Consider the following 26741-nt stretch of genomic DNA (forward strand, 5'->3'; position numbering starts at 1 on the left):
CTTTGCTTTTCAATTGGCTTTTGATGCTTTCCAGTTGGCTTGCATTTTGGCTACTAGCTACTCAATTGCTTTCTGATCCCTTTCCATTGGACCTAGAATTATGTATTTTGAGGAGTAAATGTGACTATTTTGCCATCCGACGGCTTTCCGATTTCTTTCCCATAGAATTAGAATTATATCACATAATGTTGCCGTCCAACTGATTTCTGTTTCTTTTCCGAAGGACTTTTTGTTAGAGGCTTTCTACTGAACTATGGAGAATTAATTACTACTCTGCCAACCCATTCCAATTTAAGAAGAATATATTTTAAATAAAATGTATGCATTCAAAAAAGTGGTGAAATAGATGTTAGAGCATGGCAGTAATTATTTTATGTAATTCAAGCTTTATTATGTTTGAAAGGCTTCTTGCAAAGCTATGAAGCCATGAAAGCACTTTACATACCAGATTATAATTAGATTTTCCATCATTATTTACATGAAAATACTGGCCAAACATATTTTAGATTCATATCAACTCCAGTATCCACCAAATATAAACCGGTATTATTTTTCATGAGAATTGAAATCCAATAAATAAAAGTCTAAATTATCCATCCTTTATGCAATAAATTTGGGACCAACATGAACTCCACCATGAATCAAAATCATGGTATGAAGCAACACATAGGATACCTCTATTGGACTCAATGTTATGAGCAAAAACATTTCTATTACGTAACAATCAAAATGGTGATGGCTCAAATGAGAAGGTGTTGGAGTAGGAAGGGGTGAAGGATCTTAAGAACATAGGTAATGGCTGACACAAACAGTTCCAAGGCAGTTTAGGATTAAGTTACAAGGGGGATGAGGATCAATTACATCCGTTCTGGTGGGTTACAGAGGCTTTAATTTTCCCAGAGGTTTCTTCATAAATATGATACTTCTCCACAAAAAATATTGTGTGAAACAAAACTAAACCCTCTGAGCCATTCACAGTAGCCTAATTTAAGCAGGAAATTGCCAGGCTATTTCACACAGAAATGCAGACGTTTATAAAAATGTCAAAACCATTAGCATTCCTCATTATATGCTGACAATTTATCTGAGTGCAGAAAAATTCTCTTCTTTAGTACATATGAAATAAACGATTTTTAAAATCATATCAGTGAAATAATTCTATAAACAAAGAAAATTGACATGCCAAGGAAAGGTGAATGTTGGCACTTTTAGGGTTAATGAACAGTGAACATGAGGTTCAATAACATATTGTTAGGTACATGTGTTACTGTACATTAAAAATTAAGTCATGGATATGTTAATTCTTTTGCAATATTCGCCAAGTGATGGCAGCCTATGTGCCAATATAACTACATATTTTGTTTTCATAAATTTAAAGAAGAAATAGCTTTATGGACTTATATGTCACTGAAAGAGATTAGGTTTCTGCTCGGGTTTGCATGGGGTAGTAAAGTCTGAAAAAGGAATTCAATTGTACAAAAATGCCAATTATGCCAACAAGCACTGGAAAGTTGAGCAAAAACCACAAAATACAAAATGTATCACGAAAATTTGCATTGTCAACCATCAAAGTTCATAGAAATTTGTTCACAGTGAAAATAAATATTTAAAAAATAAATAATCAGTCTCACAAATTTTAGTACAATTAGTAGGGGAGTTGTTGGTATAAAAATGGACAGTATAATGTGTTGCATACAGATCAGGAAAATCCCATCACTAATGCATTTTACCAGAACCAGGAGGGATGGCAAGAATTCATGTTTTTAGTGTTGACTCCTTTTATTTTGACAATTTCATTTAATTATCTATGTTTGTTCCCATGAAATGGACAACAATCATTAATAATGTAATTTTGCGTATGTTTTACCCTTTTAGGATGTCCACACATATTTTTTTTGTTTAAAAAGTTGTCATCATAGTTGCTACTCTCACCAATTTGCATCACATATAAAAGGATTGCTAACATCATACCTGTGCAAATACAAAATAATTCCATTAAAAATCATTTTAAAAATTATGAAACAAAAGAGAGGAGTGCAAGTTAACACATTCCGTGCTGACCGTTTTTTGAAGAAAATGCCCTGTGGCTGACTTTTTGGCAAAAATTTGTATTTTTTTATTATTATTTTAACGACGTGATCTTATGATTTGTGATGCCTGCTACATGTTTTCGCACTTTCTTTTTAAAAATAACCCTTCATTTGTTAAAAAGTTGAAATTTAAATTGTCTAAGTATCCTGCCAAACTTTTGATACCTTCCCGCAACACACCTACATGTTTCCCACATTTCTTTGCTCTTTGTCAGTACTGTAGCGAAAACCCGTTCAGACTTTATCACTTTCTGGAAAAAACTAATGGAAATAGTAATGCAGCAAACATTATTTTTATAATCTGGAAATGATACATTCAAATACGATTTTAAATGTTTTATTGCTCAAAAGAAAATATTGCAAGTATTACCAATATTTCCAGCAAAAGTGTTGCTCCCTATGGCGGAAAAATTATTATGAACGATATGATATCCTCTGGATAAGATTTTATAATGATATACATTGGTTTATAAATGAAAGGGAAAATTTGTATAAACGAATAATTTTTGCAATGAAACATATTGTTTTACAAATCAAAAATTGACCAGCATTTTTAGAATAATTTTTCAGTCACTAAATACTTCGCATAAAATAATATCTTTTTAAATAAATATTGAAATAGAAAATATAAAAGGTAAACATTATAAAATAATTTTTTTCTGCTGGGTAAATAATTTTCTGCATCACAAATTCTTGTGATACTTCTGGAAACAGTCACGACACAATCGAGGATCAGATAGGCAGGTGGGGCTATAATATGATGTATCCTGGTGGACATTCTTCTTGAAGCACTGCCTACATCTCTTCTGTTTTCGTCTTTCCTGTCTATTGTGTTTTTCATATAATCGGGGAAATGTCCTAATAAGCCCTTGGTTTTGGTTGAGGCAGGCTAAGATGACTATCTCCTCAAAGGGATCGAGGGTACAGATATTGTCATAAGAGATTCTATAACTGGAATTAGAAAGTCGATGAGAGGAATTTTTCAAAAATTTTCTTTGAATATAAATTACGTTTCAGCAACAGAGATTTCAGTAGGTGGATTCCCAATTTTTAGTACCATTTGATGAATTTTCTTTCAATGGAAAAGTCAGACATCATTTGATCCCAATGATCGATGCCACAATTTTAATTGCTATTTTCAACCACCGCCTGTGGCTTTCTTGGCGTGCACCCTCGCCTTTTCGTAGATTCGTTCATTTTTTGCACTGAATTCAGTGATGATCATCCGCACTTCCCTCTTATCCGTCCACCTTAGGATACCGATTTTATACTCATGAAAGGCCTCCACCACCTCACCTTTCTTTAATTCGTAGCACAGCACCAAAATAGGAATAACTTTCTTGCCTCTCCTCAGTGTCCCCGTCAAGTTAGGTTTCCCATTTGGATGGAATCTAGAACTGGCTACACTGTTATAAAAGTTATCAATATGAAAGGATTAGCCTCAGTCAAAATGATCCTCCATCATTTGTTTACCATCTTCTCCGACTGCCCTTTTCCAGACACTTCTGAGTTGGAGGACCTGCAGCGCCAAACCCTTTGCTTCCGTCAACATATACAACTTCATTGCGTACCTGTAGCGCTTTCCCCTCATATATTCACTCTATCCCAGCCTAGCTCTCCATGGAATCATAGACTCTTCCAAACTTAGGTCACGTGAGCGGTTCACTACTTTTTCCATTGTGTCCTTGAATGCGTCTATATGGGGCTAATTTTGAATAATCAGTGGGCCAGAGGAGTGTTAGAGTCAGAGAACGTAGATAGGATCTTGTTGATTTGAAGGGCTTGGAGAATTGACATGAATTGATCAAGCGACTTCTCTCTCCTGAAGCAATGCAAGTCATATAAAGATCAAGCTTTTCAATTATTGGAGATACGGGAGATATGGATAATTCTAGCACGAAAAATAAGGCCAAAAAGTGGGGAAATTCTTCTATGGTTAAATATTTCCATCTAGTAAATTTCCTTCTGGACACGTATTGCCCATTTTATATCCTCGGATGTATATATCCTCGGGCCGGATCAGTTTCTCCGAGTTCGGCGGTATGTGACTGGGTTAGTGGAAATTGTTCTCTTAGGCATTTTTTTGTTGGGGAGGATGCCAAATAGAATGCTTGTAAGTATTTCGGATATTATGGAAAAAATCAAGTAATGAGTCTCTAATTCAAATGCTAGTGAACATAAGGATGGGGAAGTCTAGCTATTGTACATGAAATGTAAATAGTAAAAATAAATTGCCATGTGGAACCAGGACTTTACTGAAGTTATTGTAAAATTTATGCAAATATATTATTTCATGCATAGCAGCAAATAAACATAGGGATAACAGCAAATTTTGCCATGATGAAATCATAGCAAATAAAATTCACTCTGAAACTTTAAAAGTATAAGAACGGAAGCATTTATTGTTATCGTAAGGGTAAAAATACACATACCTGGAGTACATCCGAAGTTAGGCAACCAGCTAAGCAATTTACCACGATAGCGTTAATTGACGTTAAAAATGAAAATAACCACAAGGGAAAAATATCTGTATTCCTTCTTGTAAAAACCAATTAAATAAACACAATCTAATCATTGCGTTAAAAGTCATCAAGAAAGATAAAATACCTTGTAATAAAGTAATTACCTATCCTCGTCAAATGTAAAAGTATCTTTTTATTATTTCGCTTTGAATATTTGCAAAAGTTTTTTTTAAGGCATAAGAACAATTGTGAGAATATACAACTGTTTTTTGCATTATAGAATGAAAGTAATCAAAAAATACATTGTAAAAAGCCACCCCCAAAGAAGTCCTTGCAGAGCAAAACCGGGTAAAATAGAAAAACACATAAAAAATCGAAAAAAAATTTTTTTCGGAGCTTTCCGCACGGCAAATTGGCGAAGAGTGGTGACTGACCCTCTCCCATACCCTAACAGCGGTAGCTGGCGCTCAGGGCGGAATATAACGCAAAAGGGAATCATGACGTAGCGTCTACGTCATCAGTCACTGGGTAGTGGCTACCATGACGTAGACGCTATGTCATCAGCACGGAACGTGTTAAAGGGTTCCAGTTTAAATACCTGCCAGAAAGGAGGTGCATGAGGGATTTAAACAATGCTGTATACAACGTGTTGATCAGAGAGAGAGAAATATGTATTGAGTATCCTTATTTAACCCTCTAAGTGCCACGGGCCGATATATATATTGGCTTCTGCCCCACATAAATTTACGTATATATTTCATCTACCTCACATCCAGGAAAAAAGGATAAAAATTTACTAAGGAGTGTGCATCTTTCATTAGATGTTCAGATGTTTTCTTATCCATTTACGGATTGGTGCAATGGCTGCGTAAACTACAGTACTGTAATAGTAACGTAAACTCGGATGACACGTGTCATCCGAGTTTTGGCAGTGTTGACCCCAAGACACCATCTCTATTACCTTTCCCTCGTGTACAAGGGGACCTCCAGTATCACCCTGAGAATAAGAAAAAAAATCATTTTAGATATTAAAATATTTCTGCATTAAATATCCATATTTTAAAATGATCATGTCATCACGGGAAATGCAAGAGATAGAGATATCTGAGCACCGGTAGCCATTATTTTAGGTTACTCATCCTTGTAATTGTAGCCCTTCCAGAAGTGTAGTTATAACTCTTAATCTGGACAATATTATGTATATTTATCCTTTTAAAGTTATTTCCAAGTATTTATATATCCTTTTCAATTAATCGTTTATATCCTTTTCAATTAATCGTTTATATCCTTTTTAATTAATTATTTAATATATTAATTATATATGTAGGTTGGTACCTACATATAATTTTTAGGTAACTGCTAAATAAGGTGAATTAGCCACTGAAGAATTACCTATTCAATCAATTAAGGATCAAAAGTACTAATTTAAATTCCCCTTCTGCAAAGCTGGTAATCCCCAAATAGCAAGCACACTTTTGCTATGTAATTGATGAGTCATATGGATTAGATAAACATCCCAAGCTGCAATTGATATCCCTGCAGATTCGAGTCAACATTGTTGGCGTTTACATATGATATCCGTGCAATATCCATGTTAATCCAATTAACATTGTATGGATGTCTGTCAAATATGCAAAGGACCCGCCAAACAACGTTGCAGTGACGTCCAACAGTGGACATCGGCATGGAATTTCATGGTGAAAACAAAAACACAGTACTATTCCACAAACTTCATTTTAGGTGTCAACTAGTTTCGACCTTTACACCATCATTATCAAGACTAACTGAGCAATATCGTACAACGTCCAGCCTTATTTATTCAACAATAGTGTGAGGGAAGGAGGAGGGAGGGAACTAAATGAGGAGGAGCATTGTTGGTTGGATTGGAGGGTCAAAACACAAAGTATAAAAGCTTTTATACTTTGTGTTTTGACCCTCCAATCCAACCAACAATGCCCAACCAACAATGCTCCTCCAAAATTCACTGTATAATTTGGTGGAATTCTCAAGTAAAAATTTTTCCCTTGAAACAGAGCTGATTCTGGGCTGAAACTCCACTGAATGCGTGAAAACTGCCTTGAAACAACCTTGTAACTGCACTGCACTGCCTTGTCCTCAACAAGAAAAAGAGCACTCAACTGAAACTCTGATGCCATATTCCCTTGCAAGTCCATTACATTTGAACTGCTTCTCCCTTGCTGCATGTGTGCCCCACTGATACTGAACTGGACAATAGGCTCAGGCCAAGCTGAATTTATGACACCACTGAATCTTTCTTGCCGCATGTCTTTACTGCCCTGCCACAGAGCTGCTGCTGCATTTGAGTATCCCCTCTCCCTCATGAATTTGAACTGCTTCTCCTTTGCTGCACATGATCTTTACTGGCACTGAGCTGGACGGTAGGCTCAAAGGCCAGGCCAACTTAATAACTCCACTGAATCTCTCTTGCCGAATGTCTTTACTGCCCTGCCACAGAGCTGCTGCATCATTTGGGTATCCCCTCTCCCTCATGAATTTGAACTGCTTCTCCCTTGCTGCACATGAGCTCTACTGGCACTGAGCTGGACGGTAGGCTCAAAGGCCAGGCCAACTTAATAACTCCACTGAATCTCTCTTGCCGAATGTCTTTACTGACCTGCCACAGAGTTGCTGCAGCATTTGGGTATCCCCTCTCCCTCATGAATTTGAACTGCTTCTCCCTTGCTGCGCGTGTGCTACCCATCGTAAGTTTTGCCAACATACAGAACCCATCTACCGGACATATACGTGACCCCTGTTTTCAGCGGCCATGTATTTTTTTGTTAATTTTGCTTTTGGCAACACGTATATCTTTTCCTGCACGTAAGGCTATCGGTTGCCGTTATTTCTCTCAAGTTGCTAGGAGCAAAAGATGAGTGGTGAGCGTGGGTTTTGGCATGAAAAGATTGATGGCATAAATATTTTCCCGGTACTTCGACGGTTGTTAACAGCAAGAATTAATCGAAATTGAGGTGAAGGGGAGAACGAGGTCAGTGGTGGTGACTGCAGTCAAAATTGGAGGTAAGCATTTTAACTTCCCTGATGGCATGTTTATTCCTTCCATGTTTAGCCATGAGAACGTTGACATTTAATTCGTGTTTTAATCCAGGAAGGTTTAAGGATTTCGAGCTCCTTTTTCGGGGGTCATACAGCCAATAATGAATTCTAGTTTCAACACCTAGGCGACTGCCGTCCACTTTTCCTGCCTCATGGATACCCCATACGAGGAGGAGAATACACCGACCGGTTATCAATGCCGTGGATGCCGGCGAGTCATCCTGCGGAGGATTAACGGACTCGGTGAGCTCGAGAAGGCTTTCAAAGAAATAAGGAATGCGGGTGGGTATCGCTATAGTGCAATGCATATTTACTGCTTGTACTTATTAGCGACTGCTGATAGTTTTGGAAGCTTGCGATTCACACATAGCCTAAGTAACGAGTTATTGCTTCATTTTTCATTGAACTATGATGCAAAGCGCATGCTTCTTCAGCGATAATTTAAGTTTTGTTTTCTATAATTTGAATGCTTCACATTAATGTACCATATAAGTAATAAGCCAAGTAAAGGAGAGTTTTTTTTTTCTGTGCAATTTTGATAATTTCATTTTGAGTTAAGCCGTTTGTGACTCTCATCAGTCATGTTTCTTCTCTACTGCAGGAGCATCTAACTTCCATGACTTCTTTCATTTAGAATATTTTTGTATGTGCTTTTAACAGTTATTAATGTATTGATGTATTTTCATATTCAAATAAATTGTGTCTTGAAAAATGTTGTGGTCATTGCAGTTATAACTATTGTTGATCGCAATCACCTATCCACCCTTGATCTTTTATCATGCATGCAAAAATTGTGGGAGAAACCTATTATGTGATCATCAACTGTTGGCTGGGTTGCGCAAGTTGTTAATTTACTGTGTTTCATATGATTTGACGAGGGAATTTAAATGGATTAGGTAGGGGAATTGTATTCAGCCAAACAAGGGAGTTTCAGCCTGGCATACAAGGGAGTTTCAGTCTAGCTAGCCAATGGAGTTTCAGTCTAGCTAGCCAATGGAGTTTCAGTCTAGCTGGCCAAGGGAGTTTCAGTCTAGCTGGTAGTTAGTAGCCAAGGGAGTTTCAGTTTAGTCGGCCAAGGGAGTTTCATTGGAGTAGCTGGAGTGCTTAATTGCACTGCCATCCCTCTTCCAAACTCCACTGGTTTTGTTTCAATTTCAATGCAGTTTCAGCATAGAAGCAAGGCAGTGAGTTTCAAGGTAGTTTCAGCCCAGTTTCAGTCAAGTTTCAAGGGAGAAATTTTTACTTGAGAATGGTCATGCCTGAGCCAGAGAGAGTATTTTCATGGCAAACAAAGGGCTTCATCTTTCATAAGTTTTTGGTTAGTCAATTAAGGCTTTCAAACCCATTCCTGCTACTGAGAGAAATTAAATTTCAATACTTCTCACTTTAAAAATGAGAAAAATTTCTATGTTTCGAGAAATGTAGCAGCTCTTTATTAGTTTTTAAAATTATTTTCTTGAAAAAATATTATTTTCCTCAAAGACATTTGCAATTTTTACTCCTAGGGGGAGGCAGCTGCACCCTCCTGCCCCTTGCTGGGTATGCCCATGTTAATAATCCTTATTTAAGCCAAGCGCTACCTACCTGCTAGTAGCCTGCATCATAGCAGCATCCATAGCCTTGCACCAAGGTAGCCTCACACGCTGTCGACCGCAACCAGAATGACGTCATATGGGCGTTTCCCAGCATTCATATTTAGCGGTCAGGTTTTTGTGTGCTTAAAAATTTTCACTTTTCATTTAATCACAAAAAGTAGATATCATAATTTAAAAATCTAAAAGAGTGAAATACGTACACCAGGATCAGTAATTATCTTTCGATTTAGGCAATAAAAAAATAGGAAACCACCCTATTTGAATGATTTATTGAAAACAAAATTTTTCAGAACATGTAAATTTACAAAATATAGCCAATATTCATACATGTACATAGGCTAATCAGCCAATGCTCTCCATCACTTCTTCAGGCCAGTTTCCTTGGCTATAAATGCCTTCATTGACGATACTTTGGCATAAACTCCTGGGTATCCTCTTTCTCCACAACCTCTCCCCCAGGATACAATGCCGTAGAGCTTATCATTGAAGACCAGAGGACCACCACTATCACCCTGTGAGAGAATTTGATTTATCCATTCACCAAAAACTATTTAAAATCTCTATAAATAACTACATGTATGAAATACCCTCATGACTGTTGCCAGCTAATACATGGGAAAAAGCATGCATGTGTACATTAATTCTAAATACAGTAAAACTCGCTTATAGTGATCATGCATGTAAAGAAATCCCACCTATTCTGAGGGTAGTTTCTGGTCTCTTGGACTTTGCCACCATAGCCAATGTTAATTTCCCTGCATATGTTGAGTTCCAATGATACAAAATCCCTGCTATCATGAACTATTCTTTGGTCCCCTGGGGAATAATTTCCTCTTTTAGAAAGGCATTAAGGCCATCTTCGATAGAGTTTGATACTATAAGTGAGCGAAAGTTCCACAGAGAAAAAATCATTCGCCTTGACCGGGATTCGAACCCGGATCCCCCAAATTCCGGTCTAGTGCTTTAGCCAGTTAAGCTACCGAGCTACTTCTTCCCTGTGGATATTTTCGGACACTGACGGACAAGATGTGGAACTTTCGCACGATTGTGCATTGCGGGTGACTCCCGTAAAAGTTATCACCGCGGCTAGTCCCGGTATACTTTAAACTACTATAAGTGAGGTTTATTGTATTTAGTAAATATCTAACTGCCTACATGTTTATGTGCTTCCAGAAGCTTCAATGCTGAGATTTCATACAATTTTTCAAGCTCAAATCAGCGAGGGTGAATGGGAATCAGATTATTATGGAAAGGATAATAGTGACCATGAAAAACTTCATTTGTCAAAGCTTTTTCCCTTGAGGAGAACTTGGTGGCTAGGTAGCTTCGTAAATGGTAGCATACCTGACCATTGATTGGGAAATCTGAGTTTGAATTGGATAAAGAATTTGGTACGAAAAATCCACAGAGGAAAAATCATTCGCCTTGACCGGGATTCGAACCCGGATCCCTCGATTTCCGGCCGAGTGCTTTAGCCAGTTAAGCTACCGAGGCGTCATTCTCCCCTGTGGAAAGACCCGGATCCCGGTCAAGGCGAATGATTTTTCCTCTGTGGATTTTTCGCACTATTTGTGCATTGCGGGTGACTCCGTAAAAAGTTATCACCGTGGCTAGTCCCGGTATGCTTAAATAAAGAATTTGGCTTAGCCAAATAGCTTTTTCTTGGCAAGTACATATTATTTTTTGTCTAAATAACTCGGCTCCTATGCTCATGACTGCTCATGAAGCTACTTGAGACAAGTTTTGCCTACTTAGGGGTGCAGAAACTTGACTTTTCATTGAAAATCAAGAAAAATATAAATTCTGAATCTAAGATGTATGTATGGCCTCTACAACAGCACCCATATTGACAAAAGCATTAAAATACTATTGTGCATATACTGATAATATGTATGACTACAAAAATAGATTAAAAGTCTGAAACTTCCAAACAATTTCTTATTCAGTAAACCCCCACCAAGAGCCATGCTCAAGGAAAATACAACTTGTTTCTCAGGGTGGGTGCATAAAATCAATATATAATTTATGTAATTAATAAATACATATTTACCTATGTTTACATTCACCATGAGAAACTACTATGAAATGCACAATTTGGTATCAGAAGTTCACGATGACCTATAGACTTTTCATTTCAGCGCTGGGTGTTAATGACGTCTATTGTTGTGCATTGGATATTGGTGCAATGCATTTCATTTGTAATATCGATACACTTACTGCAAAAATGCTAGACGATCGCCCACCGAATCAAAACTGCTCATCCAGTCGCCCAACAATACAAATGCGCTCGCTAGTAGTAGCCCAAGCATAAACGCTCACAATAAAAAGTTATGGTAATTTTAAACACAATTTATTTAAGACGACCGGTTTAACTATAAAAATATCTATTTCTGAACTTGAAAATGTCGCCTCTGCGATGAAACCGGTCTTAAATAAATTGTATGAAAAAGTACCATAACATTTTATTGTGTACAATGGATTTTCACAAAGTTAAGCCGGAAACAATTGAGTTTATAAACGCTCACCTCCAAGCTTCGGAGGTGATGCGTTAGTGATTCGGCTACTGCTAGCTGAGCCTGAGGCAATTGCTGAGCCTTTGTGCAGTGGAGGTATCAATATGTTGTAAAGGCTTTGGCCCATGAAATAAATATATCATTTATTACTATAGTAGATATAAAGTATGTATGTGCAATTTACCTGACAAGCATCCTTGCCTCCTTCCTTCACTCCAGCACAGAACATTTGATCTGTAATCCCACCGGACATTATGTAAGCCAGAGCACACTCATTTTGGTCATAAACAGGGACAGTGACCTTCTGAAGGAATTTAGCGTTAGGGCCTTCTTCCTGAGGAAATGGAATTGTTGAAGAATTGTTAAAAACATAAGTTATCATCTTCAAAATTGTAATGGTACCGACCCTCATCAAAATTTACCTTCATATAAAGTTTTAAAGTCTTGACTTTGTTGAAATATTTGTTTTCTAAAAATACAAATTGAAATTTGGCATTCATGGGTTCAAATTGCGAACAACCATTGAAAATACTAATGCTTGAAAAATATATTGTAATTTTTTAATCAAACTTTAAACTAATGATGAAAACTTATTTAATTTTTTATGGTGGTTTGCCATGGAACAGAAATAGTTATTATAATTAGGGGTACCTTTAGAGGATAGGAACTCAGAAGTACATATAAGTATGGCTTTCTCAGAGCACTGTACACTGAAACTTAGAAATATTCAGATTCAGGAGTGGTCTGAGGTGAGTGGGGGATTTTTGATGCTATTCTAAGTCATAAAAACTAAATAAAAGTCAATAAAAAATAGCAATTTTGTAAGAAAAAATATTTTCAAAGGTGAGAACTTAACAGCTTTTAAAGTGTAACAATGAATTTTGTTTCTATTATCTATTTAGTGAATTTGTTCCCTGAAACTGCACTGAAATCTAAGAAAACCTGGAAAATAACCTTTTCGAATAACCATTTCAAAATAGCATCACGATTATCTTTATTCTTCTCAGTGGCGTAGCCAGGAATTTATACATTCCTCTTACCAAGGTCTTAAACCAGGGGGGAAAATTTTTGAAAAACAGTGCACTAAGTAATGGGTTTTAAACTAATTTTAGCATTTTTCACCATCCAAAAAACTTCATTTGTTCATGAAATATTTTTTAAATTAATGATTTTTCAATATTTGGTTTTTTTATGATAGAAAATAATTGTGTTTTTATATTTTGGAGTAGGATCCGAACCTTCCCCTCTCACTACGCCATTGAAAACCAACCGATAAAAATGTTGAATTTTATAATAGCAAAAAGAAAACCTTCAGTTCAAGTAATATGGTTGTTTTTTTAATTTAATTTTTTAATATATGCTTCATGAAAGATGGGAGTGTTGAGGGGGCCCTAATTGACCACCCAACAGCCGACCTGATCAGACTGCACTTGTTCACATACCGATAAGTCACCCCATCCACTTATCACCACCATTGTCCCAGCATCCAGCTCCTCTCCTTCCGCAGGCAATGCAATAGGAGACACTGTACTACTGAAGACAAAAGGTGTTGAGACCTGTAATATGAAATGAAATGAGATTTAAATCTCTAAGCCCGAGCTATTGCGAAATGATGGCACTGCCGCACTTCAATTCGCAATATTCATCATGCCTTAATTTCCGAAACAGACTAAAATAAACTTCAAGAAAATTGAATACGTCATCTTGAACTGCTACGGAGCAGGTGGCATGGTGTACAAATGAGTTCCAAATGGGTGTCCAACTGGTACAAATCAGTTTCAAAACGGATGAACGAGTGGTACAAACGAGTTCCAAATTTAAATCCAAATGAGTTCCAAAGGTTGAAAATAAGTTCCATAGCAGTTTCCAATGGAAATCCAAAGCAGTTCAAAATGTGTTACAAATGAGTTGACGACATGGTAGGACGATATGACGTCATGAACTGCTGTGTACCGTGTTTCAATTCCACAGCAGTTCGAAAGCACATACCAATGAGTGGTACAAAGCAGATAGATGACAGTTACAAATGACTTACACAGCAGAAATTTTTCCCTGAGCTTGTAATACAAAATGAGCGCAATGATAATGGGACCGTATTAAAAATCTTGCATATTTTTTAAGGGTCAGGGGGGGGCCCCGTGTCCCCCCTGGATTCGTCTATGTGCACTAAAACACTATTATTAAATATGGAAATACAACTAACGAAAAGCAAAATAAACAAAAAATTAGTGGTCTTATAGTAACATATTTTAATATTTTATCTTAGACTTATATAGCTATAGAAGAACAAAAAATTACCTTGAGTACAGCCATATCCCAGTCTGTGGTGGCTGGATCATAATTGGGGTGTACTGTGAAATTAGTTACATCATAAATGTCCCCCTCGTCAACGTCAAGAGAACCAGCCATGAGCTGCAGGCTATAGTCTCCCACACTGAAAGGTAATTATTGGCCACGATTGCATGAAGGATTCCATTCAAGCACCATAGTTATCCTGTAGCTGTCATGTTCAAAGAAAAAATTGCTAGTTAGGAAGAACCTAGGTGGTTCACTATTATTTTAATTTATTGTAATGAAGAGTGAAAAATATTACAGCAATAGTCCATTTTATGATTCACCAGATGGAAGGATCCATTGGATCTAAGAAACCGAGTTACCAACAAAGGAAGCATAAAGAAATAAATCATAAGTAGAATATTCCAGGCGAAGAGGGCTTTCTACTAAAAGAAGAATCTCCTTACACCTGAGAGTACAAGCGTAGAAGTAAGGAAAAAATTCATCAGATCCTATATATAGCAGGTGCGGAGCTAGGAATTAAGGCTTGGTTCAGGAGAAACTAATACTGGGGGATATGCAATAAGGGAGGTATGGGTGCCCTCCCCCCAGAAATTTTTTAAGATAAATGGTTCAAAACAGTGAGTTTAATGGCTTTCTGAGGAATATTTTATTCTTACACTATTCTATAAGCAAAATTTATCCAATTAAGTAAAATGGATTAAATTTAAAATTCTCTCTGAGTTCTGGTGGGGTTTATCCCCCAAAAAAACCCCTCGCTCCACCGCTGATATATATAGCATCAGAGGCGAATTCAGGATTTCTTTCTGGGGGGGCACAAGTAAGGCTGCATCCAGGATTTTGTTCTGGGGGGGGCACAAGGATACCTCGTAATACAAAATGAACGCAATGATAATGGGAATGTATTAAATATCTTGCATATTTTTCAAGGGTCCGGGGGGGGGGGGCACGTGCCCCACCCTATATCCGCCTATGTATAGCATGTTTCTCTAATGGAGCAAGGCTTGAATATGCTATTGGCTACTAGCTCTCTCCTGTCCAGCCGCCAATACATAGTCGGGAAAAAGGGTATAGAAGGCAGGTACAGCCCTAAACATACGAAAAAGATGCGCTCCGATACCTTGTTCGTATGTCGAAAAACCTAGGCAATTGCATGGTAAGTGTAGTTATCCTGGAACATGCAACACTTCATAGCAATTATGATCATGGTCACTAAAGGCCGTTTTACACGGGGTACGGAATTGCGCAGGTTAGAGCTGCATTAATTTCTAAAATGGCGTGGAATTGCGCGAATGCATGAACGAAATTAGAACAGGGGATAATTTGCCGTCTCGCATCCACGCATTCTTGCATGTGTTCTAGCAGTTCACCGCTTTACACGAGCGACGCAATTTTGATTGCGTCTTCGCACGTACGTCAGATTGCGCAATTCCGTGTACCGCGTAAAACGGCCTTAACTGATCTAGCTGCGCGTGGCTGGATCCGAAAAAGTTTCGCTGCGTAAAAGCGAAGATTGGGGGAAACGCTGCACAGTTCCCGACTTCACAACGGTTTAGGGGGCATCCATTAATTACGTGAGGCGATAGGGGGATAGGGAGTTAAGCCGATTCTCACCCAATCTCACGTTGGGGAGAGGAGGCTAGTGTCACGTAATTTTTTTTCCGCTAGAAACAGGGTAAAATGTGATTCTACACTACGATCTTAGTAATCTTATCTACTAGTCTTAACTAATCTTAAATAAAAATAACAAAAGCAATTGTTTTTTTAATAAATCCTACGCAATGAATGCAACGCAACTAAAATGAAGCATATATTAACGTGTTTACACTGAAAATGCGCATTGTGACCAATCTCACGTGAGATTAGTGCTTGACTGCGGTTTCCGGTTGAGAATCTTGGATTGGTCACTGTCAATGGGCGTACCCAGGATCAAACTAGGTAAGCCATGGCCGTTCAAGTTGTAATATTTTAGCATGGAAAAGGTGAATGCAACCAGCATTTTAAGAAAATTTTATTTCATTTTTAGAAATCAGCACTTTATTAGTTTTAAAAATTGTTTGCTGAAAAAAAATTATTTTTGTAACATGTCTTATACTAATATCATTTTACATGAGTTTAAAGAAAATGTAAAAATTGTTGAAAACTTTCATTTCAATCCAGTCAGTGGCGGCTTGCCCATAAGGACTCTCGGACGCCGCCCCTCCCAAATATTTGAAAAAGTAAAAGAAAATAAATATCCATTAATTTATAATTATACATATAATTAATCAGAGTGTTTTTCAGTCGCATACATCGAAAATGGAGGAAAAACACGAAAAGAAATAGCGCGAGAAGTTCGTATTTGTAGCCGTGAGGCGCTGGCCAGAACGTCCCAATCCATCCCCATGCAGTTAAATGGAGAGTGGTAGTGGTGGGGGCTGCTGGTGCTATGACGCGTCTAACCTTGTGCCTTATGGAAGTCTTGGGACGTCGTCCGAGAATGCGCAGAGCGACGAGTGTGTTGACATCGCTGCGCCGGCCGGCGGGCGTATAATCTGGCGTCTACTTGGTGCTGCCACAGAAAAGGGACCTACGGAATCAGCGTGGTCACTGTACTGGGTGTATTTTTACGGCACGTTTTTAATTTTTAATTTCTGGTAGTTTTTGCTACAGAAAATGAACTATCCCATTATGCTTGCGTTTTTGGGTGTTTGAATTCCGTAACACGTAAAATCCAACCAGTTAAAGGCCGTATTGACGTAGAAAAACTATTGTCGAGTATTTGCCACAGTACTGTTATGATTACGAATTTCAAGAACCTTGGGGAAACTAATATTATAATATTTAGGCCTTAACAATGTATTCATATCTTCCCGATGATTAGAAATGCGGTACATATTTTTCAGATAAATTTATCAAAAGACCTGTAGTATTGGGAAAAATCAGTTAACATTCCCCACTGATTTATAATTTAAGAAATAGGTGCGTGCGTGATAGGGTGAAGGATTCAACATGATTTAACCCGTAAAGCGTGACTTTAAATAGAGTCATTCAATGAATGTCAAGAAGTGCCGCGTACAATGCACCTTTTGTGTGTAGGTTCATCATTTTTCTAGCAGTCCTTGTTCTATTAGGTTATGTTCACCTAATTCCTCAGCGACAGAGCGGTAGCTATCTGACGGAAAATGTCCACTTGGGTCTGATTTAAGTGGCTTCGAAAAGTTCATATCAGTGCGGAGATCCTTACCATCTGTGGCTCAGAGTCGTCTTCTTTTACGATCTAGAATTTATTTTCTTTTATATCATGGCAATGATTTCGAAGACATGGCTATTCCAAGTGCGACCCGTTGGCGTTTCTTGTGTTTACCACATATGAATCTTAGACTCAAGGAGATGGTCCGTGACGTCTTTTGTTTGCTTGAATGCCTTTGCTGACCTTAAATTCGTCCCTCAGCTGAATCAGCATTAGTGGACCACGACTTCTATCTTCCTTGAGTCGTCGTTATTGTCACGGCAAGACTCTCGGAAAGAACGGAGTGAAATGAGTTCAGACATCATTTTCAAGGAGTTAACTGTGCGTAATTGCCGATTCTTATTTCTGTGTGTACATTCAAGAAGACAATTTTAATTAATCAACAGAGCTCGTTTTTGTTTTAGGGAAATATAGGAAAAAAATGTCCCAATTATGTGTCCAGGCACCTTGTTCTTTTTGGTCGTATTTTTCGTCGGCTTATTTTGTGTCGTCCCTTGTTCATTATAGACTAGTACCCTTGCCATGTGTTCAATCGGAAAGAAATTGTTGTCCGGCGCTGATTTCTACGAACGTGTTATTGATCACTTTGCTGGACAAAAGGAAAGAAGGATGGACTTCTGCAATATAACCAAAGGCATGTGAGTATTTCAGATTTTGTTTAAAATGTGTGAGAAAAACTTAATTATTGATTTTAAATCATACTGTATTCAAGAAGCAACGCCAACACCGCCATCAAAGTTTATATCTGCAATAGCAAAGCTCGCGCATTCTAGTAGTGTTTGTTGCCTAGTGGAAGTCAGTGACACTCCCCTCCCTCCTCAGGTGTTACAGGAGTCATTGCTACCTAAATCATTGCAAATGTTGTATAGATTTGACAAATAACGCATAATATGATTGCAAAACGAACAACAGAAGTGTATTGCGGGCATATCCACACGAAGAATGTAGGCGCTAAAACCTAAAGTTACGTACTCTCGTTTGTATTTGCAAAATATCGCAGCAAATATATTTTTATTCTTCAAGATCATTGATCAGTATAATCGAGAGTCCGGACTAAGTCGATCCGTATGACCGAGAGTCTACTGCATTCAGTATTCATTAATCAAGCTTTATTAGGAAAACTAGGTATTTTTGTTGAAAAAAACGGATCATATGGCATCACAAAATTTAATTCCTAGATTGCCGTAAAAACTTAATAAAATACACGAAATATTAAAAAATTATGACCCCCCGGTGGAGTGCCCCCCCCCCCCCCCCAGCATTTGACTCACGAGCCGCCACTGAATCCAGTCCTAATTTTCCTTAAAGACTTATACGATTTTTTCTTATTGGGGGGCAGCTGACCCCCACTGGGTACGCCCATTGTCACTGCTGCGAATTCTTCCGTTCCAGCAAACCAACATAGTGTTTTTTTGCACCCATGACGCAATCCCTACGTCACGGCCATTGGATACGAATTTCTGTCTTTAGTTGATACTCACTTGTGAACGCAGTGCGCGGCAGTCACGGCCCAGTCTTCGCTCAAGATGGATGCACCACACGTGTGATCTCCGCCTATTCTCAGGGAGAGCTGAAAGATGGAACGGGAGAAATTGGACACGAGGTCAAATACATGAAGAATATGTGGTTTAAACATGGATATTTAAATAAACGGTAGGGCTCTACGCAGTGACGCAGCCGGGAATTTTGTTCGGGGCGGGAATCCTTAAGCAGGGTTAAAGCAGGGGAAAAGCAGGGGTTCGCGGGAAAACTTTTGAAAAACAAGGTACTAAGTAGAGTGTTATAAACTAATTTTAACACTTTTTATAATCGGAAAAAAACTTAGTTTTACAAAATATTTTTTTTATTTATACTTTTTTTCTTTTGTAAGTTCTCAAGAAGTTATTGTGTTTTTATGCTTCGGGAGGGGGTCAACGAAGGGGGCAGGGGTCGGAGCCCCCTTCGTTGCGCCACTGGCCCTGTGGATGGTTTCCACTTTTGGCCATAAAACCAAAACTCAAAACCTTCCGAGATTGCACGACAATGCCGGTCACAAAAATATTTGAAACGGATCATAGCTGATAGTGGAATTGAGTGTAGAGCTGTGTAAAACGAATATTAGGATCTTTGACCAGTGATGATAATGATGATCTTAGTCGTGGGCGTACCCAGCGAGGGGCAGGAGGGGGCGGCAGCCCCCCATAGAAGCAAAAATCGCAAACGTTTTTAATGAAAATAATATTTTTTCAAGCAAATAGTTTTAAAAACTAATAAGAAGCTGTTACAGTTTCCTTAAAATGTTGATTTCATTAACCTCTCCGGGGCAGGAGGGGGCAGCTGCCCCCCTCAGAAGCAAAAATCGCAAATGTTTTTAAGGAGAATAATATTTTTTCAAGGTAATAATTTTAAAAAATAATAAAGAGCTGTTACATTTTTCTTAAAATGTTGATTTCATTCACCTTTTCCATACTTAAATCTTACCTACAACTTGAACAACCATGGCTTGCCCCCTCTCTCAAGCTTTGATCCTGAGTACGCCCTTGATCTTATTCCTTACCTGGTAAGGGAACTCTCCGGGGGCTGCATCCTCCCCACCAACGATTCTCCCGTCAAGTGGCGGTCGCCCATTGAGCACTCGGAAGCCTTGGGAAAGAATAAGACAAATAACGTTGACAAAAGAATGAGACGAATCTGTGGCGACACTAAGAATATGCCTTGGGGGGAGATGGAATGGCCTAGGGCGCCCCTTCCCCCCAAGAAAAATCTGGTAAAAGTATTGATATGACATGCCTGAACTCATGCCTTAACTTAAAAATAACTTTTTTCACGCAAATAACTTCATAAATTCGGCGCAGTTGTAATTTTCTTAAAATGTTGGTTTAATTCACCTTTTCCGTGCAAAAATGTTAAGGCTTCACGACCATAGCTTGCCCCCCCCCCCCTAGTTTTGATCCTGGGTACGCCATTGGAGGAGTATTTGAAACACAAAATAGAAAATACCGCTCCCAATGTATTTGAAATACAAAATACCTATTACTTGGGTGTTGAAAAAACGAACTACAAAATAGTATTTTATATACCTTTAAAAATAAAAATGCATTAGCATGGAAACTAAGAGATCTTAAAAAAATATAACCTGCCTTGTAACGTCATACATAGTTGCAAACACGAATAAAACGATTACAACGAAAACGAAGTAATTTCTGGAGCATAATGTTATAGAAGTGTTGTCAGAGCTACTTCAAAAGTTGTTTATTTATTTGTTGAATCATTCAAAAACAGCCAAAACGGTCTTTAAATTGATAGACAACTTGAAATCCGCAGCTTTAGCAAATGTAATCTATAAAAAGTAAATTAAAGAAAAAAATATTCACAAGATGGCTTTCCGAAGCTGCCTCTTGAATGATCTGATGGGCATTGAAAGATCCAGGGAAGGGTGAGTAGTCGAAATGGTATTGAAAGAGGTCTGTAAAAAAGTGATCTCTGAGAGAGAGAAAGACGGAATTTCTGTTGGTATAGTAGGTGATTATTACGAAAGATGCGGGTGGGTTTTTACTTTAGAATGGGAAAATACCAAAAATCTGTATTTGAAATAAAAAATACAATATGAATTCAGGTCGTGTATATGAAATATCAAGTAAAAATTACAAATGTATTTCAAATACGCATTTAAAAATACTTGTATTTGAAATACTGCCCAGCCTTGTGCGCCACCAAAATATTTTCGAAAGATAACTTAAAGACGACAATATAGGGGCGGAGCTTATTAATATCTTCAAAATCGCAAGCTGACATTTTTCTTGCCGGAAATAGGTTACCTGAGAAATCCGTCGCTCAAATTTCACAGAACACGACCGGTCAAGAGTGATGAGTGTCATAGGTGCTATCCATGTCTGTACATCTATCTACAAGTAAACGTGACTTTTTAGGTACTCACACGAAGCGCTGGCTATAATAGCCAAAGCGATGACCGCTGTAGTCGCATTCATCCTCACAGTTGCTAAGCGATGGCTTTGAAACCCATCCGTATGGATTTCGATAACGCGGACATACTATCGCGAGATGTTAATCTTTGACTCCCGAAAAATCGTATCGCAAGAAAAAAAAAACAGCTTCATTCAACGTGATAATGTGAATTCCCCAATTCTCGATGTGGCGAAAGATCCATATGATTCTCGCAACTTGACCCGTTATATCCCAATGTTGCTTCTAAGTAACATAAAAAAATGTATAAATTTGCAGCTCTATCCTAGAAATATTTAACTACGTGTTCTTCTGTGCTGTAAAGTTTAATGGCGAAATATGTAGCTGCCACAATAATTATAATTGAGTAGAAAATTTTCAGATTTTATGAATGAGAAGTTTTGAAATGTAATTTCTCCCTACACGTTACCGGAGGTGAGGAATGACCTACCTGTATAGAGGTGTTGAGACCGTGTGCTGATTTGGGCCTTTGGTTCAAACATGATTAAAAAAACAGGGGCGGTGTGAAGTGATTGACGACCATCAGCTGGGGCTCATGACGGGGCCCTCCTCACCGGAGTATTTCAGGGTCCCTCCCCCCCCCCCCCCCGGAAAGTTTCAGAAAATTGCATTACCGGAAATGGGTTTTGACATTCTATCCTGACTCAAAAAAAACAAAATAAAATTTAATAAAAATAGCAGTTTCGTAAGGAAAATACCGTCAAAAGTGAGAATTTCACTACTTACGAGATTTAAAAATGTATGATGGTTCTATTTTCTATCTTGGTAGCGTGCACTGAAATCTGAAAAAAAACTCTAAAATAACCTTTACGAATAGCCCTTGTAAAAATACATCAGGTTCTCGTTATTCTCCTGAAACCTTCATTTTTTATACAATCTTTTGAAAAAAATGAAAACTTGGAATTTTATGACAGCAAAAACACTTTGGTTCGATTAATCTGCGTCTTTTTTAAATACACCTTCCATATACGCTTCACAATAAACGCGAACGTTGTGGTTTCACCCAAAGCATGGGACCCCCAGGGATTGCCGACCAGCCGACCTGGCCAGACTAGTTGCACACATTATTGATATAGTTTAAGTTGACGTGCCTAAAGGACGAGAATCTTCGCCATCCGTCCCGAATGCTCGGGAGAAAAACGTCGAGAATTCTCGCAATGCATACGCAATGTCGTAACGAGGCCTGAATTAGATATAACGAAGTTGTATTCTGCATTATCCATCCCGAATGACAATAAGTGTAGGATTTTCGCTTTATTTCCTCAAGTGAAAAGTGCAAAAACAACGCACAAGGTAGACGTCACTTGAGACTGAATCATACGATTATTTTTTCCATCCCTCAGAATCATAGCTCCAGCGATAGCTTTTCAGGGACCAACTAAATGATCCCTCTTCCCACTGTCATTTACCACGTCCCTTTATCCATAGCTTTCCGTAATTTCATCTTTCGATCAATCAAAAGCCATGTGTGGTGTTACAATTGCTGCTAGCGGCCGTGCAGTCTGATGGGCTGAAGGACAGTGGGAACGAAACCCTTAGGACGGGCTCGCGGGATACACACCTGGGGCAGGGACTATAAGCGATCAGCTTTTCTCCTCTGCCACCAGAAGGGGAAGGACGGGAAGGAACAAGGAAAGGAGGCGCCGCCGCGATGAGAGCCCGACGACACCTCCAGGGGAAGGACGGGGAAGGAAGGGAGGGGACGAGGAATCCTGCACCGTCACAAGGCGGGCAGGTCCTACCATCAGCGAAACCAAGCTTACGCAATTAATATGCTACCAATTTTAGTAGATTTTCCTATGAGGAAGAAAAATCTATCGATCAAATCGGTAGATGGGCTGAAGGACAGTGCCAGCGATGGTTTCAGCGACGGGAAAAGGGACGTGCCAAGTGATGGAGAAAAGGGACGTGCCAAGTGATGGAGAAAAGGGATGAGATTTCCATCCCTCGAGCCATCGCGGATATTGATGGCATGACAAAGCCCGGAAAGCCAAAGGTCAGCGGTTCGAGCAAGAAAATTTTTTCTCACGGCAATTCATGTGATCCTATTGTTGTTATCCTTGGGTGACAATCACATTTTGCATTTCTATCTTTCTTTTATGTGCAAGTGCCTGAATGTCGTAAAATATTTCTTTGCCTTATCCACCTATCGAAATTTTAGATTAAATTGCGTAGTTTTGTCGGACGACCATATATTTACTTTCAAATTAATTTTTGTTTTTGCCATCAAATGCGTTTTTGTTTGGAGCCATCAAATACGTTTTCCCACCGTCAACCTGGTGTCACAGCCGCAGCTAGCGGCCATGGGCTCTGGTTGAAAAAAGGTGCCAGCAATGGTTTCACCTACGGAAAAAATGACGTGCTTGAGCGATGGAAGAAAATAAAAATAAAATAAAATATGAAGATTTTTAAAAACATGCTCTTTCCAAAATTGAACGCAAAATTAAGTATTAAGTAAAAAATAAGCTTTACATCACTCGGAGAATAAATTGTTGATTAGATTTATTAGACTTGCTATTTCACAGTCGTCCGACCACACCTTGAATGTGCAGCGAGCATACAAGATCTGGTGCAGAAAGACTTAACCCATTTATGCCTAGTGTTCCATTTTTGGAACACCTGACGCGACTTTCTAATTTAATGACTACGACTTATTATACGCCAATATGCCACGGATTTTCTTTCATTAACTCTTTATAAAGATATATTTGTATTATGGGGCGCAAAGATTTAGTCAGTTTTGCCCATCCATCGCAGCCAGTGTTGAAAAATATCGCTCTTTTTTTTAAGGCAGTTTTTCTGAGACCAACTCTAATGTTATATTAATAACTATTTGCCATTACGCCCAAATGTTATAAATTGTTTCCTGCATGTTCAGTAATAGTTAACCTATAGTGCTTAATGAAGAAAATGATGAAACAAACTATTTTTTTTTGTTATAAGCTTTTATTTAGCAGTGCTCCATTTTTGGAACACTGGGCAAATCCACAACTGTTATGCGTGAATTCACTCATCCATTTTATTCACCTACAATAATTTTCAAACCTTCGGCATAAATGCGTTAAACCGTGGAATGAATAGCAAGTACAAAGGAATGCTGCGCGATTCGTCAAAAACTGCAACGGGCGCACAAACGATGTAACACTGACGCTGACCGAATTAGGCTGCTTTCTGAATCTACATATAGGCTGGGAGCGTATTGGGAGCATTAAAACACTCGGAGGATGCACGCTAGGTTTTGATTCCTTGAGCAATTAAGAAAAGATATATTTCAGAGCGAGACGGAGAAAATATTATAACCCTGACCCCCTTTGGGGTTCTAATATATTGTATAAATATATTATATTAGAACCCCACCATATTTCTAGGCCCGACAGAAACGACTAATTAAGTGAGATATTTTTCCGAACGTATAGATATGGAAATTCGTTTTTTTCCGAACATTAACGGGCTTAAATAAATGCTAATCGTAAATTTGTTTGAGCTCTTGCTTATTTCATGTAAACGGCTAGTGCCCTAACAGCCCCTGCCACACGATTTTATAGGCGGCTTGCGGGGTAGTATGTAGATGTAATCAGTGCTATTTTTGGGAAAAAAAATTAGGCGCTAAGTACTCACCAAAAATTTCCAACAGCTTAATATATTTTAAACATCCGGCCACGATTGAAATGTCCAACTCCAACTCTTACGACTCTTACATTAGCTCCAAGTTGTGCCACGAGATAAATATAAACAAGTAAATAATAATCATTTCCGATTTTTCTTTCTGAAATCCATTAGACAATTTACAGTGGGACTATTTTATACAGATGTGAAAAGGTAGTTTAACCAGTACGCTTATGATGAGTTTAGATTTTAGGGGTTACGCCGTACCTGTCTATATCGGCCCATCTACAGCACTGGACGTAATTGGGCAATATTTTCCAATAAATTTGATAGAAACTAATCGCTAAGCCTGAATCACCCGATGCCGAGTGCATACTTAATATTTTTTCTAAAAACTGGCCTTAACATCGCGGCATTGCCGCGGTTGGTGTAGGGGAAGGCGGGGAGGGGTAGGGGCCGGGTGGCGTTTGTTCCAGCGAAGCGAGCTGAGGGGCAAGAGTGTGGGGAGGAAGCAGATGACGATTATTATGGGGACGGGGAGGCGGAGGAGTGTGGGGAACCAGGTGTTCCCAGGATAGCCCCACACTTCGGCGTCGCACGTTCGCATGCATGTACAGCAGCCCTCCGTCCCCCTTGGGCTTATCTAAGTAAGTTCCCCCAACGGAACGCATTAGGGAGGGGGGGTGTCGCGGAACCCATGAGAAGGGGGACAGCAATGCTGGCTGGTTTAAATGCTTCGTGCATTTCATCGACCTACAGCCTGGTGAGCTTCCATTTCGACCTCATCTATACAGGGTTGAGAAAAATTGTCACGAAATTTTGACCCTGGATAGCTGATGCCAGTATGGACCAAAATTACTAATGATGTTAACGTAAAAAACGCACTATTTATGAAACTACAAAAACTTCGAGGACGGACGTAAAGAAATCGTTACAGATATATTAAACGAATTAGACTAGGAGCCGCTAGAGACTCGGGAGGATGCGCGCTAGGATTAGATTGCTCGAGCAATTGAGAATAGATATCTTAAAAAGCGACAAGGAAAACATCATATAATAATCGTCCTATATTCCCACGTCTGAGAGAAACGACAAATTAAGAGATTTATTTTGCCGAACGGATAGATATGGGAATTCGTTATTCCCCCGAACAATAAAGGACTTTAATAAAAGGTAGGCGGTACGTGGTTCGAGTTATTCATTTATATTTTTCAACGGCTGGTGTCCTGTTACACCCCGCCACACGCCTTTATATTCGGATAGCGGGGTAAATGTGGATGAATATTCCTTTCAATCCTCTCCATAAATATTCTAGGAGTTTCCTCTTCTAGCCCACCATTCATTGGCGTAGCGAGGAGCGAGGCCCGGGGGGTACGGACCCCACAACCCGAAATATAAAAACACAATTTCTTTCCTTCGTATGAGAAAACAAAATATTGAAAAATCATGAATTTACAAAAGATTTTTTTGACAAATGAAGTTTATTCGAATATGAAAAGTGTTAAATTTTGCTTAAAACCCTCTAATTACTTAGTTCCCTGATATTAAAAAATTTCCCCCCCTGGTTTTGGAACCCCCCCCTCTCACCCCCCCAACGAAATTCCTGGCTACCCCACTGCCACCATAAGTTGATACGCTTAAAACTACTTCACCATTTCGTCATTCTTCTCCATCCTATAAATTCATTTCACACACTCAACCTTCCGACAAAATTACATCTCGAACGTCTTTGATATTTTCTCGACTTCTTTCCGTGGCGTCCACGTTTCTGCAACAGGTAGGAAGGAGAAAGGAATTAAAATACCGCGCATGCGCGCTGGGTCAGCAAAGTTTCCTCACGAATATCTTTTTCCTTTCAGATGTATACCAAGCACTTTCCGGAAATTGGTATTTAATTTATTATATATGTA

At 38.7% G+C, this 26741-nt stretch overlaps 1 protein-coding gene across 1 annotated transcript; it reads right to left on the minus strand.

The window, feature by feature from the left end:
• Positions 1–9475: 9475 nt before the first annotated feature.
• LOC124169364 (trypsin-3-like) lies at positions 9476–21282 on the minus strand. The gene is made up of 7 exons (XM_046547952.1): positions 21179–21282; positions 19799–19884; positions 18744–18832; positions 14034–14169; positions 13178–13291; positions 11920–12069; positions 9476–9734 (listed from the first exon to the last, which is right to left on the minus strand). The coding sequence occupies exons 1-7, from the start codon at positions 21228–21230 to the stop codon at positions 9582–9584; spliced, it is 780 nt and encodes a 259-aa protein (XP_046403908.1). The 5' UTR covers positions 21231–21282; the 3' UTR covers positions 9476–9581.
• Positions 21283–26741: the final 5459 nt, after the last annotated feature.

Source organism: Ischnura elegans, chromosome 12 (assembly GCF_921293095.1).
Source record: "Ischnura elegans chromosome 12, ioIscEleg1.1, whole genome shotgun sequence".
NCBI lineage: Eukaryota > Metazoa > Arthropoda > Insecta > Odonata > Coenagrionidae > Ischnura > Ischnura elegans.

Bases quoted from the DNA above. Each gene is read 5' to 3' on its own strand.
- LOC124169364 (XM_046547952.1), bottom strand. From the start codon at position 21,230: ATGAATGCGACTACAGCGGTCATCGCTTTGGCTATTATAGCCAGCGCT. The intron at 14,170-18,743 runs GTGAGTATCAAC...ATTACCTTTCAG, and splicing joins GCCGCGCACTGCGTTCACAA to TGTGGGAGACTATAGCCTGC. The intron at 9,735-11,919 runs GTAAATTGCACA...ATTCTCTCACAG, and splicing joins GAGGCAAGGATGCTTGTCAG to GGTGATAGTGGTGGTCCTCT.